At 48.6% G+C, this 14,636-nt stretch overlaps 1 protein-coding gene across 2 annotated transcripts in view; it reads left to right on the top strand.

Moving 5' to 3' along the window:
• Nucleotides 1–1,085: 1,085 nt before the first annotated feature.
• ppp2r5ca (protein phosphatase 2, regulatory subunit B', gamma a) overlaps nucleotides 1,086–14,636 on the top strand; it is a 293,739-nt gene continuing 280,188 nt past the window's right edge. The window contains exons 1-2 of one of the 2 annotated variants that reach the window (XM_086002969.1): nucleotides 1,086–1,226; nucleotides 1,625–1,684. In XM_086002969.1, coding sequence (XP_085859095.1) covers nucleotides 1,200–1,226; nucleotides 1,625–1,684 — 87 coding nt within the window. In that variant the 5' untranslated portion in view covers nucleotides 1,086–1,199. Of the gene's footprint in view, nucleotides 1,227–1,624; nucleotides 1,685–14,636 lie in introns of those variants that run through there. The other variant, XM_086002972.1, reaches the window with a different exon arrangement.

The following is a 14,636-nucleotide window of genomic DNA, read 5'->3' as shown; positions in this document are numbered from 1 at the left end:
CACTGCGCATGCGCGGGAAACCGGAACTTCCGTTCCCCTGAAAGAAGGGGTTAAGAGGTGGAACGCGTGCGCAGGAGAGGCAGTGCGTGCGCATTGAACTTACGTTTTTTTTCCCAGGTTTCTCCAGGAAGGTAAGTCTCCAGAAGTTAGACATGTAAAAAGCAGGTGCAAGGCCTGCTTTTAACAAGGTAAGTGGTGAATTAATTAAAATTAAAACATTTTCTCCACAGGTTTATTATTTTTAAATACTTTAAAGAAAGGTAAGTTTATTTTTAGCCCCGTTAGAAAATGTAATTAATTTTTTCAAAAATTTAAATTATTGTTTAAAATAGTTATTTCATGTAATTTATAGTTATTTTAAAAATGTGATTTAAAAAAAAATTATTTGAAGTTTTAGTGATGTTTTGGGGCTTATAGTATTTATAGGTTTGACAACTCTTCCTGACAAACTTATGAATGAAGCATTCCCTGCTACTATTGGCTCTCCATGGCCCATGTGATCCCAGGGGATGCATCGAACTGCGCCCCTGGGATACGCAAGCACTGCGCGCCGGCAGTTGGAGGAGGCCCAGGAATCGCAATTCCACGGGGGCCCACAGCTCAGCAGCCGGTGCGCAAGGTAAGTGCAGGTCGGAGGCTTGAATTTCTGGGCCATTATACGGGACTGTTCCGTGCAACACCCTCCATGCCATATCCCCAAAGGAACAGGGAAGGATTCACCAATCTGTCTATGTCCTCCTAAAGATTGCTACAATCCTGCTCACTATTTACTATGTTGCCAAGTTTTGTATCATCCGCAAATTTTGAAATTGTACTCCCTGTACCCAAGTCCAGGTCATTCATATATTAGAAAAAGTAATGGTCCTCATGCCGACCCCTGGATACATCACTCCAGTCAGTTAGGTACATGTTCGTTTATTTTTCTCTCTCAAAATGCACACACTGTTTTGCAGTAATCCCAGCAGTTTGAGACTACACATGAGAAGTTTAAACTTACTTCAAAGTGCAATTGAGGATGGATTGAGCAGTGTGTGCAGGTCTGTAATCAGCGGGGCGGAATGGTCACGTGCGGCTGAACCGCCAATAGCTGTGCGGGATGAGCAGGCGGCGCTGACCGGGTCGGTGTGAGCGGCCGCGAGCAGGAAGCGGCGGAGAGAGAGAGTGTGTGTGTGAGCGCGAGCGGGGCGAAGCGAGTGGAAATGCCGAATAAAAACAAGAAAGAGAAGGTGAGGGAGGGAGAGAAGGAAGGAAGGGTCCCAGCCTGGACATCACTCGGGGTAGAGCAGCGGGGGCCCTAACCCGAGGTTGTGTGTGTCCCAGGGCTGTACAGGAGGGAGGGACGGACGGGACCACCCCCTCCCGGGGCCGCCCTGTGCCTCTCGCCGGCCGGCCAGGAGGGGGTCGACGGCCGGCGTCTCCCCTCGGTCCTGTTCACCGTTTGTCTGGCCGCTGGCCAGAGGCTCTCGGCGGCGGTTGTGGGATGTTTGACGCGATCTATCGGCTGTCTTTTCGGAAGCGGCCGGCGGGGAGAGGCAGGCGGCCGGCCGGCACTAACTGAACTCTCTCCGCCCTCTGTTCTTCAACTCCCGGGCTGATGATTTTTATCTCTGCATCTTTCACTTAGGAGCCTCCGAAAACCGGGAAAAGCGGCACAAAGGACGGGCAGGAAAACACCGAACATGAGGTAAAGATTGAATGACAGGAGGCGGCGGCCCTCGCGCCTCCACAGCGGTTAGCGGCAGAGTCTGGACTCAGGCGGGCAGCGCTGCCGTGCCTGCGGTGCTTGGGTTAGTGACCTGCTGCTGCTGCTACCCCCCCAGGTTTGTCGCCCTGTTTATGCATTTACAGCTCAGTTTGACGCAAGGAACACACTGCAGCGGAACTTTTTGATACGTGTTTTAAGACTGAGATGAGGAATTTCTTCACTCAGAGGGTTGTGAATCTTTGGAATTCTCTACCGCAGAGGGCTGTGGAGGCTGAGTCTTTGAGTATATTCAAGGCTGAGATAGATTTTTGGGCTCTAGGGGAATCCAGGGTTATGGGGATCTGGTAGGAAAGTGGAGTTGAGATTGAAGATCAGCCATGATCTTATTGAATGACAGGGCAGGCTGGAGGGGCCATATAGCCTACTCCTGCTCCTAATTCTTATGTTCTTGTGTGTTGTGAACACAGAAGTAGGATTTCCTTGTCATCTTTAATCCCAATTTAGATGCCTGTGTACACTTGTAAATCGGAGCGCTACCTATAATCACCGTTTCTGGTGGTAACTTAATCGTGATTACCTAGAATCTAAATGAAAGAAACGGGCCATTCAGCCCAAATGGTCTATGCTGGTGTTTATACTCCACACAAGCCTCCTCTCACTCTGCCTCTTCGTATCCTGCCCCCATCCTTCTCATATATCTCTTTCCCCCGATGCACTATCAACAACACCAAAGACTACGAGTTGAACTTATATGAAGTAGGCTTTTATTGACTAAGAACTGGAGCATGCCTCTGCTAGTGGATCCATCCTAAGAGCTCCCGGGGGAAGGGTGGTGAGTAACCTTTATACTCGGGCTTAGGGGTGGAGCCGGGGTGGAGACATGCCCGGACTTGTACAGAGTTAACAGTGGTTTACCACATTCACCCCTCGTTTAAAAAAGAGTCCGGCGGGGTGAAGTGTTTCAAAAGTTCGTATACGAAAGTCTCTCCGGAGGTCTTGTCTGCCGTAATGATCTTCGTGGTGCCGGTTGCGGCGGTTCTTTGCCCGCGGCCGCTTCTCGCGTGGGACGGAGCACTGGCGTGTCGTCCTCTCTGGGTAGGGATGGCACCGGCATGTCGTCAGTTCGTGGTAGACACCCCGGTGGTGCGTCGTGGGTAGTGGTGGTGGGTGGAGGTAGTGGATGGTGATCGATGGTGTTTCGGGTGGTACCTGAGGGTGCGAGGTCTCGAATTGAGACTGTGTCCTCCTGCCCGTCAGGATACGCCACGTAGGCGTACTGTGGGTTGGTGTGGAGGAGGTGAACCTTTTCGACCAGGGGGTCCGTCTTATGGCTCCTCACGTGTTTCCTGAGCAGGACGGGTCCCGGAGACGTCAGCCATGGCGGTAGTGATGTCCCCGAGGTGGATTTCCTGGGGAAACATAGAAACATAGAAACATAGAGATAGGAACAGGAGTAGGCCATTCGGCCCTTCGAGCCTGCTCCGCCATTCAATGAGATCATGGCTGATCTTCGTCTGAGATCATAGCTGAACTTACCAGTTCAGTACCCCGTCCCCGCCTTTTCTCCGTAACCCTTAATCCCCTTAGCCTTCAGAAATATATCCAATTCTCTCTTGAAAATATTTATTGAATTAGCCTTCGCAGCCCTCTGTGGCAGGGAATTCCACAGGCTCACCACTCTTTGAGTGAAGAAATTCTTCCTCATCTCTGTTTTAAATGATTTGCCTGCTATTTTTAGACTGTGGCCCTTGGTTCTGTGCTCCCCGGCCATTGGAAACATTCTCTCTGAATTCAGCCTGTCCAGGCCTGCCATAATTTTATATGTTTCGATGAGATCCCCTCTCAATCTTCTAAACTCCAGTGAGTACAAGCCCAAACTATTTAGTCTCTCTTCGTAGGTCATTCCCGCCATTCCAGGTATCAGCCTGGTGAATCGCCGTTGCACTCTTTCCATGGCAAGAACATCCTTCCGCAGATGGGGCGACCAAAACTGTACACAATACTCCAGATGCGGTCTCACCAGCACCTTGTACAGCTGTAGTAAGGTATCCCTATTCCTATACTCGAACCCCCTTGATATGAAGGCCAACATACCATTTGCCTTCTTAATCGCCTGTTGCACCTGCATGCTCTCCTTCAGTGACTGGTGCACAAGAACACCCAGGTCCCTCTGCACTTCCCCATCTCCCAATCTATTGCCATTTAGATAATAATCTACCCTCCTGTTTTTACCCCCAAAGTGGATAACCTCGCATTTATCCACATTATAGTGCATCTGCCACGTATCCGCCCATTCCCCCAACCTGTCCAAATCGCACTGTAGCCTCCTGACATCCTCATCAGAGCCCACCCCTCCTCCTAGTTTAGTGTCGTCAGCGAATTTGGAAATATTGCATCCAATTCCCTGATCCAGATCATTTATATATATTGTGAACAGCTGGGGTCCCAGGACAGATCCTTGCGGCACCCCGCTGGTCACTGCCTGCCACTCCGAAAACGAGCCGTTTATTCCAACTCTCTGTTTTCTATCCGCCAGCCAGTTCTCTATCCACGTTAATACTTTGCCCCCAATCCCATGAGCCTTAATTTTGCATGATAATCTTTTGTGTGGAACCTTATCGAAGGCTTTCTGGAAGTCAAGGTACACCACATCCACTGGCTCTCCCCCATCTATTTTACCAGTTACTTCCTCAAAAAATTCCAGCAGATTAGTCAAACACGATTTACCCTTTGTAAATCCATGTTGACTCTGTCCGATCCTTTCCCCATTTGTCAAGTGCTCCGCTATTTTATCCTTAATAATGGACTCTAGCATTCTGCCCACAACCGATGTAAGGCTTACTGGTCTATAATTCCCTGCTTTCTCTCTACCCCCCTTTTTAAATATTGGGGTAACATTAGCTACCCTCCAATCCACGGGTACTGTTCCCGAGTCAATGGAGTTCCGGAAGATGATCCTTAGAGCATCTGCTATCTCCAGGGCCACCTCCTTAAGTACCCTAGGATGTAGTTTATCTTCTCGTGAGGGGTGGCGTTTGTGGCAGTACAGAGCAGTGATCATATGGAGTGGAGCGCATCGGGGAGGACATCTTGCCAGCGGGAGATTGGGAGGCCCTTGGATTTTAGGGCGAGCATGGCGGTCTTCCACACCGTTGCGTTCTCCCTCTCTACCTGTCCGTTACCCCGGGGGTTGTAGCTGGTAGTCCTGCTCGTGGCTATGCCCTTCTCGAGCAGGTACTGGCGCAGCTCATGAGCGACGAGCCCCTGTCGCTGTGGATGTAATTGAGGAAGCCAAATATGGCGAACAGGTTGTTGAGACACCTGATGACTGTGGCGCTGGTCATGTCCGGGCAGGGGATGGCGAAGGGGAAACGGGAGTACTCGTCAATAGTATTGAGGAAGTACGTGTTGCGGTCAGAGGAGGGAAGGGGCCCCTTGAAATCGACGCTGAGACGTTCGAAGGGGCGGGTGGCTTTAATCAGGTGTTCCCTGTCTGGCCTATAAAAATGCGGTTTGCATTCGGCGCAGACCTGGCAGTTCCTGGTCATGGTCCTGACCTCCTCGATGGAGTAAGGCAGGTTGCGAGCTTTAATAAAGTGGAAGAACCTGGTGACCCCCGGGTGGCAGAGATCATTGTGGAGGGTACGTAGCCTATCGACTTGTGCGTTGGCACATGTCCCACGGGATAGGGCGTCTGGGGGCTCATTAAGTTTCCCGGGCCGGTATAAGATATCGTAGTTGTAGGTGGATAACTCGATCCTCCACTGCAATATCTTATCATTTTTGATTTTCCCCCTTTGTCTGTTGTTAAACATAAATGCTACTGACCGTTGGTCAGTGAGCAGGGTGAAACGTTTACCGGCCAGGTAATGCCTCCAGTGCCGTACAGCCTCCACTATCGCCTGGGCCTCCTTCTCGACTGAGGAGTGTCGAATTTCGGGGCCCTGGGGGGTCCGTGAAAAGAAGGCCACGGGTCTCCCCGCCTGGTTAAGGGTTGCGGCTAGGGCGAAGTCGGATGCATCGCTCTCCACTTGGAAAGGGATGGACTCATCCACTGCGTGCATTGTGGCCTTCGCAATGCCCTCTTTTATGAGGGTGAAGGCCGCACGGGCCTCTGCCGTCAGGGGGAAGGAGGTTGACTTGATGAGGGGCCGGGCTTTGTCCGCATAGTTGGGCACCCACTGGGCGTAGTAAGAGAAGAACCCTAGGCATTCGGTCGGGGCCGATGACTCCGTTTTCCACCACGCAGCCAAGAATAGCGAGGCACGCGGTGTGGAACATTTTTTCTCTGTTGTATGTCAGATTCAGCCGTTGGGCCGTACGGAGGAATCTTTCTAGGTTGGCGTCGTGGTCCTGCCGGTCATGGCCGCAGATGGTGACGTTGTCTAGATAGGGGAAGGTGGCCTGCAGCGCGTTCTGGTCAACCATCCGGTCCATCTCCCTTTGGAAGACCGAGACCCCGTTGGTGACGCCGAAGGGGACTCGGAGGAAGTGGTAGAGGCGACCGTCGGCCTCGAAGGCCGTGTACTGGCGGTCCTCAGGCCTGATGGGGAGCTGGTGGTATGCCGACTTCAGATCAATCGTCGAGAATACCCGGTATTGTGCTATCTGGTTGACCATGTCAGATATGCGGGGAAGTGGGTATGCGTCTAATTGCGTGTATCGATTGATCGTCTGGCTGTAATCAATAACCAGGCGCTGTTTTTCGCCGGTCTTTACTACCACCACTTGGGCTCGCCATGGGCTGGTGCTGCCCTCGATAATCCCTTCCCTCAGGAGTCTTTGTACTTCTGATTTAATAAAGCTGCTATCCCCGGCACTGTACCGCCTGCTTTTAGTAGCAATTGGCTTGCAGTCTTTGGCGAGGTTAGCGAACAACGGGGGGGGTTTGACCTTCAGGGTGGACAGGCTGCATACTTTGCGCGGCGCCGTGTTTAAATTCTGCTGGCTGCAGACTGTAAGTGGGGGCAGGGGCCCGCCATATGCCATCGTAACGCTCTCCAGATGGCACTGGAAGTCTAATCCTAGCAGTACGGGAGCGCAGAGCTGTGGCAGGACGAGGAATTTAAACTCTCTGTACTCCACGCCGTTCACTGTCAGAGTCGCTACACAGTAGCCGCCGACGTCCGCCGTATGGGACTTTGAGGCCATAAAGACCTGGTGGCGTGTGCGCATAACCGATAGGGAGTAGCGTCGCACCGTGTCGGGGTGGATGAAGCTCTCCGTGCTTCCGCAGTCGAAAAGGCAATTTGTGGCATGGCCATTTACCTTTACGTTCATCGTGGACCTGGCTAGTTGATGGGGCCTAGATTGGTCCAGGGTGATGGGGGCCATCGTAGAGGTCGGTGGGTCGCTGTAGTATTCGCCCGCGCCGGGGGCCTGGTCCTGAAATGGTGTCCAAGATGGTGGCTCCCCCTCAGCTGGTGGTGCCCAAAATGGCGGCCCGCACGGCTCACACGTGGTTGGTGGGGTCCAAAATGGCGGCCTGTACGGTTCACACGCGGCGCTGCTGGAATTGGGGGTCGATTTCGCCCTGCACACTCTCGCGTAGTGGCCTTTCTTGCCGCATTTGGAGCAGGTCGCGTCCTTTGCTGGGCATTGCTGCCTGGGGTGCTTGGCCTGGCCGCAGAAGTAGCATTTCTGGCCTCTGGTCATTGCAGCTGTAGTTGGGCTGCTGGCGGCTTGTGGCCTTACCGGGTCCCAAGCTGGCTGCTCCCGTGGCATCCACATGGCCATCCGGTCAGGGGGGTAGGCATCCATGTTCTGGAGGGCCACGTCTAACGAGTTAGCGAGGGCCACCGTCTTCTGCAGGTCGAGCCCCCTCTGTTCCAGCAGCCTCTGCCGAGTATAGTTGGACCTGATGCCGGCTACGTAGGCGTCTCGGATCAGGTCTTCCGTGCATTCCTTGGCCGTCACCGCTTTGCAATTACAGTCCCGGCCGAGGACTCTCAGTGCCAGTAAATATTCGGCGCCCGATTCCCCGGGGCGCTATTTTCGGGTAGCCAGGAGGTGTCTGGCGTAGACCTCGTTAACAGGCCTCACGTATTGTTCCTTTAGCGTCGCGATGGCGGCCGCGTAAGTTGTGGCGTCTCGGATAATCGAGTAGACTCGGCTCACCCGTGAGTTCAAGACAAGCCGTTTCGCGTCGTCTGTAGTGACGGTAGTGCTGGAGGCTTCCAGGAAGGCTTCGAAACAGCTCAGCCAGTGTTCAAAGTTATTGGCTGCATCTGCTGCTTGAGGATCCAGGTCTAAACGTTCCAGCTTCAAGATTTGCTCCATGTCGAAAATTAGTCAATAAAATTGATGCACTATCAACAACACCAAAGACTACGAGTTGAACTTATATGAAGTAGGCTTTTATTGACTAAGAACTGGAGCATGCCTCTGCTAGTGGATCCATCCTAAGAGCTCCCGGGGGAAGGGTGGTGAGTCACCTTTATACTTGGGCTTAGGGGTAGAGACATGCCCGGACTTGTACAGAGTTAACAGTGGTTTACCACCCCCCCCCCCCCCCCACCCCCCAATCGCTCTAATTTCTTGTTTATTTATGTGTGTATATGTGTGTATTGAGCTGCTCCTTAAATGCATCAATGCTATCTGTTTCAAGCACTCTATGTGGCAGTGAGTTCCACATTCTCACCAGCCTTGTGTAAAGAAATTCCTCCAAAATTCTTTATTTGATCTGTTAGTGGCTATCTTATTTATGTCTCATTATTCTGGACTCCCCCACAAGTGAAAGGAGTTTCTGCACAACCTCCTCATCAAACTCTTGAAAGACCTCTGTGAGGTCTCCTCTTGTCTTTTTTTTTAGAGAAAAGAGCCCCAGTCGCTCAATCTTTCCTGACACCTCACACTCTGCTATATTGCATTTTGTCATTTGTCTGCCCACTCAGCAAGCCTGTTTATTTCTGTATTTTGGTGCAGTCCTTCAGATTATTGGCTATACCTCCCTGATTTGTATACCACATCCACTGCATTTCCCTTGTCTACTTTATTTATTCAAAGAATTCAATAAGGTTGATTATGTATGACCTTCCTTTTAGAAATCCATGCTGACTATTTTTAATATTCTTCACCTCTCAATGTTTGTCTGCCATAGAGGGCTGTGGATGCTCAGTCATTGAGTATATTCAAGACTGAGATCGATAGTTTTTTGGGCACTAAGGGAATCAAGGGATATGGGGATAGGGCAGGAAGGTGGAGATGCGGCAGAAGTTCAGCCATGATCTTATTGAATAACGGAGCAGTCTCGAGGGGCCATATCTTGCTCCTATTTCTTATGTTCTCATCTTTTAGCAAAGATTCTGATATCTTTGCTACTACTGACATGAAGCTAACTGGTCTATAGTTTCCTTGGTTAGTTGTATCTCCTTTCTGAAGATAAGAATTACATTTGCTATTCGCCAGCGCTCTGGTACTATTCCCTTTTTATATATGGATACTAGTGCATTTACTATCTTCTCCCTAGTTTCTTTGAGTATCTATCTGTGGGTGCAATCCACCTGGACCTGGAAATTTGTCCTCCGGTTTGATAGTTTGTCTGGTATCTCCTTTCTTCCTATCTGAACTGTTGTAATATTCCTCTTGACTTCTACTGTTGTAATTTCCTCTTTGGTAGCCTCTTTAGTGAAAACTGAGGCAAAATATCTATTCAGTATCCTTGCCATTTCAGTATCATCTCCTGAGAATTTATCTTGCTGACCCCTTTGTGGCCCAATCTCTATCTTCTCCTTTTGTTACTTTTGCGCCTATAGAATACTTTATTTCTTTATATACGCTTTGAAATTTTTATTTCCTATTTCCTCTTTGCCATCCTAATTGTCTTTTTCCCTTTTGTCATTCTCTCCTATATTGTTTAAGTACTTTGCATAGACCTTTTTATTTAGATCAAGGCAATATTTGACCGAATGTGGCATCAAGGAACCCTAGTAAAATTGAAGTCAATCGGAATCGGGGAGGGGGGTGGGGGGAACACTCAACTGGCTAGAGCCATACCTAGCACAAAGGAAGGTGGTTGTTGGTCAATCATTTCAGCCCCAGGACATCACTACAGAAGTTCCTCAGGGCAGTATCCTAGACCCAACCATCTTCAGCTGCTTCATCAATGACCTTCCCTCCATCATAAGGTCAGAAGTGGGGATGTTCGCTGATGATTGCAGTGTTCAGTTCCACTCACAACTCCTCCGATAATGAAGCAGTCCCCGCCCGCATGCAGCAAGATCCGGACAACCTTAGGCTTTGGTTGATAAGTGGCAAGTAACATTTGCGCCACACATGAGCCAGGCAATGACCATCTCCAACAAGAGAAAGTCTAGCCACCTCCCCTTGACATTCAATGGCATTACCATCGTTGATTTCCCCCACCATCAACATCCTGGGGATTACCATTGACTCAACTTACCTGGACCAGCCACATAAATACCGTGGCTACAAGAGCAGGTCAGAGGCTAGGTATTCTGCGGCGAGTGACTCACCACCTGACTCCTCAAAGCCTTCCCACCATCTATAAGGCACAAATCAGGAGTGTGATGGAATACTCTCCACTTGCCACGACGATTGCGGCTCCGACAGCATTTAAGAAGCTCGACACCATCCACGACAAAGCAGCCCGCTTGATTGGCACCCCATCCACCACCTTAAATATTCACTCCCTCCACCACCGGCATACCGTGTCTGCAGTGTGTACCATCTACAAGATGCATTGCAGCAACTCACCAAGGCTACTTCAACAGCACCTCCCAAACACTCAACCTCTACCACCTAGAAAGACAGGGCAGCAGGCACATGGAAACACCACCACCTGCATGTTCCCCTCCAGGTTACACACCATCCTTTTCTTCTTCATCGCTGGGTCAAAATCTTGGTACTCCTTACCTAACGGCACTGTGGGAGTACCTTCACCACACGGACTGCAGCGGTTCAAGAACGTGGCTCGCCACCACCTTCTCGAGGACAATTAGGGGTGGGCAATAAATGCTGGCCTTGCCAGCAACGCCCACATCTCGTGAACAAATTTTTTTTTTTTTTAATTCGATTTTATGCTGACCTCTTTATGCATGGCAACTCATTCTTGGCTCGTTCTGATCTTTTAGTGGAATATATTTCTTAACGCTTATTTAGCTCCCCTTTAAATATTGCCCACTGTTATTCTGCTTTGTCATTCAGTATTTTTCTCCAGTTCACCTCCTTTAGCTTTATCCTCATTCCATCATGGTTACTTTGGTCTTTGCTATATCGCTCATGATCATTATCTTAAACCTTATACTGTGATCACTACTCCACAGATGTTTTTCTTTTTATACATCACAGAAACAGGCCATTCGGCCCAACCAGTCCATGCTGGCGTTTATGCTCCACTTGAGCATCCTTCATCCTTCCTCATCTAACTCTGTCAGCATAGCCCTCTAGTCCCTTCTCCCTCATATGCTTAACTAGCTTGCCCTTAAATGTTTCTATACTATTTGCCTCATCTTCTCCCTGTGGTAGTGAGTTACACATTCTCACCATTCTCTGGGTAAAGAAGTTTCTTCTGAATTCTTTATTTGATTTCTTGGTGACTATCTTGTATTGATGGCCTCCAGTTTTGCTCTTCCTCACAAGTGGAAACACTCTTCCTGTGTCTACTCTTATCAAAACCTTTCATAATTTTAACGACCTCTATTAGGTCACCCCTCAGCCTTCTCTTTTCAAGAGCAAAGAGACCCAGCCTGTTCCTCCTTTCCTGATGGGTAAAACCTCGCATTTCTGGCATCATCTGTAAATCTTTTCTGCACCCTCTCCAGTGCCTCTATATCCTTTTTATAATGTGGCGGCCAGATCTGTACACAATACTCCCAAATGTGGTCTAACCAAGGTTCGATACAAGTTTAGAATGGAAAAGTAGAGAACTTATGCTATCACCCTAGAAATAAACCCAAGTGCTTAATTTGCACTTTATGGTCTTGAGTCGTGCGTGTGCTATTCCATTGAGATACATGAGGGTTTTTCAAGGTAAATACAATCTTGCCTGCCGTTGTTTGTAAGGGTGAGGTGTCCACGAGGATGTTCTCATAATTGTATCTAAACGTTGAACATTGCACTGCTTGAGGATGCCTGGGATTGAACCTGGGGCTTGGTACATGCAAACATGCACTCTTCTATCACTTTCTATTTATATAAGTAAATAACTAACATTTTCCCACAGCGAACATGTGTGTTCACAATATTCAGTGTCAATATGTTCTCCCACATTTGCTTTTATCTGCTCTAGTTCATTTCCCATTACTAGGTCTAGCAGTGCTTCTTCCCTTGTTGGGCTTCTTGCATATTGAGTGGGTCAGAAAGGAGTTTTGTATACACTGTAAAAACTCCATCCTTATCACCCTGCCAGTTTATTTGGTGGTAGTTGAAATACCCCATATTGTGTGTGTGTGTGTGTTACTCATTTCATATATTTGCCTACATGCTTCCCCTTCCACTTCCTTTCCATAATTTGGTGGTCTGTTCGTATACCCCTAATAGTGTGGTAGATTTGCTTCCTATCCTTTATCTCAATCCATCAATGGATTCTGTTACATCTCTGGTTATGTCCTTTCTTGCTACTGCCATTATGTTGTTTCTGGTTAACACAGCTACCCCATCAGTCTGTCTTGCTTTCCTATCATTTCTAAAAACATTATAGCCTGGAATATTTAACTGTCAATCCTGTCTTGTCTGCAGCCATGTTTCTATTATCCCTATTGCATCTAGTTCCTCACTTTTAATTATTGCCTGCAATTTCCCTGTATTATTGCTGATGCTCTTTACATTTCTATACAGGCAATTTAATATGTCCTTTTGCTTCAATTTTGTCAGGTATTCCTATAGCTGCTTTTTTCTATTCCCTGATTATGTTATCTTTATCTGTTTTTGTGTTCGGACCTTTGCTCGCATCTCTCTTTCGTACTTGTTAAGTTGCTATTACCCTCAAACCACCTCCCCCCCCCCCCCCCCCCCCCCCCTCATTAGTTTAAAGTTTTTTTTCTACAATCTCTTATTTATCCTTTCTGCTTGGACCTTTGTCCCAGTCCAGTTCAGGTGCAGCCCTTCCCAGCGGTGAACCCTGTCCCAGTACTGGAGGTAGTGTCCCGTGAACTGCAACCCCTCTTTCCAAGTTTTCTCTACCCTCTAGCTCCCTAATTATTGAATCTCCGAAGGTTCCAACCTTTCTATTCTGTGCCCCTTCCCCTTGAATTACTTCCTGCTGCAAGGTACCTTGGCTAGCATTCTGGTTACCTTCCCACAGCCTTTCCTCCTTATCCACCAACAGTTGTAATTGCATCATACCTGTTGAACAATACTATTTTATGCAATTCCTCTTCTCTGCCTTCACTAGGTTCCTCCTACCCTGCTGACTGTCGGTCACGCACTTCTCTTCTGTACCTATACCTCTCTAATGTGACTGTTTACTGGAGTCCACCCCCTCCCTTATTTGCCAAAGTGTCTCTATCTCGCGCTCCAGCTCAATGACTGAGCCAGAGTCACTCGACATAGACATTTTCCTGGGACAGTCTCGCCATGCACAAATTCCCACATTCTGCAGCCCTGATACACTCACTGCCTGTCTTGCCTTATCTCCTTTATATATTTATTTACTGTTCAGCAGCTATTACTGTTAACTGATTTGCTTTTAATACTAAATTATGATCACAAATGGATTTCATTTGATTTCTATTACATAGAAACATAGAAGATAGGAGCAGGAGTAGGCCATTCGGCCCCTCGAGCCTGCTCCGCCATTCAATGAGATCATGGCTGATCATCCAAATTCAGTACCCTGTCCCTGCCTTCTCCCCATATCCCTTGATCCCTTTAGCCTTAAGAAATATATCCAACTCCTTCTTGAATATATTTAATGAATTGGCCTCTACTGCCTTCTTTGGCAGAGAACTCCACAGGTTCACCACTCTCTGGGTGAAGAAATTCCTCCTCATCTCTGTCCTAAATGGCTTACCCCTTATCCTTAGACTGTGACCCCTGGTTCTGGACTCCCTGACCATCGGGAACATCCTTCCAGCATCTAGTCTGTCTAGTCCTGTTAGAATTTTATAAGTTTCGATGAGATCCCCTCTCATTCTTCTAAACTCCAGCGAGTACAAGCCCAATCGACCCAATCTCTCCTCATACGTCATTCCTGCCATCCCAGGTATCAGCCTGGTGAATCTTCGCTGCACTCCTTCCATGGCGAGAACATCCTTCCTCAGATAAGGCAACCAAAACTGCATACAATACTCAAGATGTGGCCTCACCAAGGCCCTGTACAATTGCAGCAAGACATCCTTGTTCCTGTACTCAAACCCCCTCGCTATGAAGGCCAACATACCATTTGCCTTCTTAACCGCCTGCTGCACCTGCATGCTTACTTTCAGCGACTGGTGCACAAGGACGCCCAGGTCTCATTGCACTTCCCCTTCTCCCAATCTATTGCCATTGAGATAATAATCTGCCTTCCTGTTTTTGCCACCAAAGTGGATAACCTCGCATTTATCCACGTTATATTGCATCTGCCATGCTTCTGCCCAATCATCCAACCTGTCCAAATCATACTGGAGTTTCTCGGCATCCTCCTCACAGCGCACACGCCCACCCAGCTTTGTGTCGTCTGCAAACTTGGAGATATTACATCTAGTTCCCTTGTCTAGATCATTAATATATATTGTGAATAGCTGGGGTCTTAGCACCGATCCCTGCGGTACACCACTAGTCACTGCCTGCCACTCAGAAAATGACCCGTTTATTCCAACTCTTCGCTTCCTGTCTGCCAACCAGTTCTCTATCCAAGTCAGTACCTTACCCCCAATCCCATGTGCTTTAACTTTGCACGCCACTCTCTTACGCGGGACCTTATCGAAAGCCTTCTGAAAGTCCAAATACACCACATCCACTGGTTCTCCCTTATCTATTCTACCAGTTA

The sequence above is a fragment of the Somniosus microcephalus genome, chromosome 12, assembly GCF_052327205.1.
Source record: "Somniosus microcephalus isolate GS21.2 chromosome 12, FLI_Smic_1.0, whole genome shotgun sequence".
In the NCBI taxonomy this organism is placed as follows: Eukaryota; Metazoa; Chordata; class Chondrichthyes; order Squaliformes; family Somniosidae; genus Somniosus; species Somniosus microcephalus.
The sequence above is the reverse complement of the archived record's forward strand: the minus strand, read 5'-3'. Positions and strand labels throughout refer to the sequence as shown.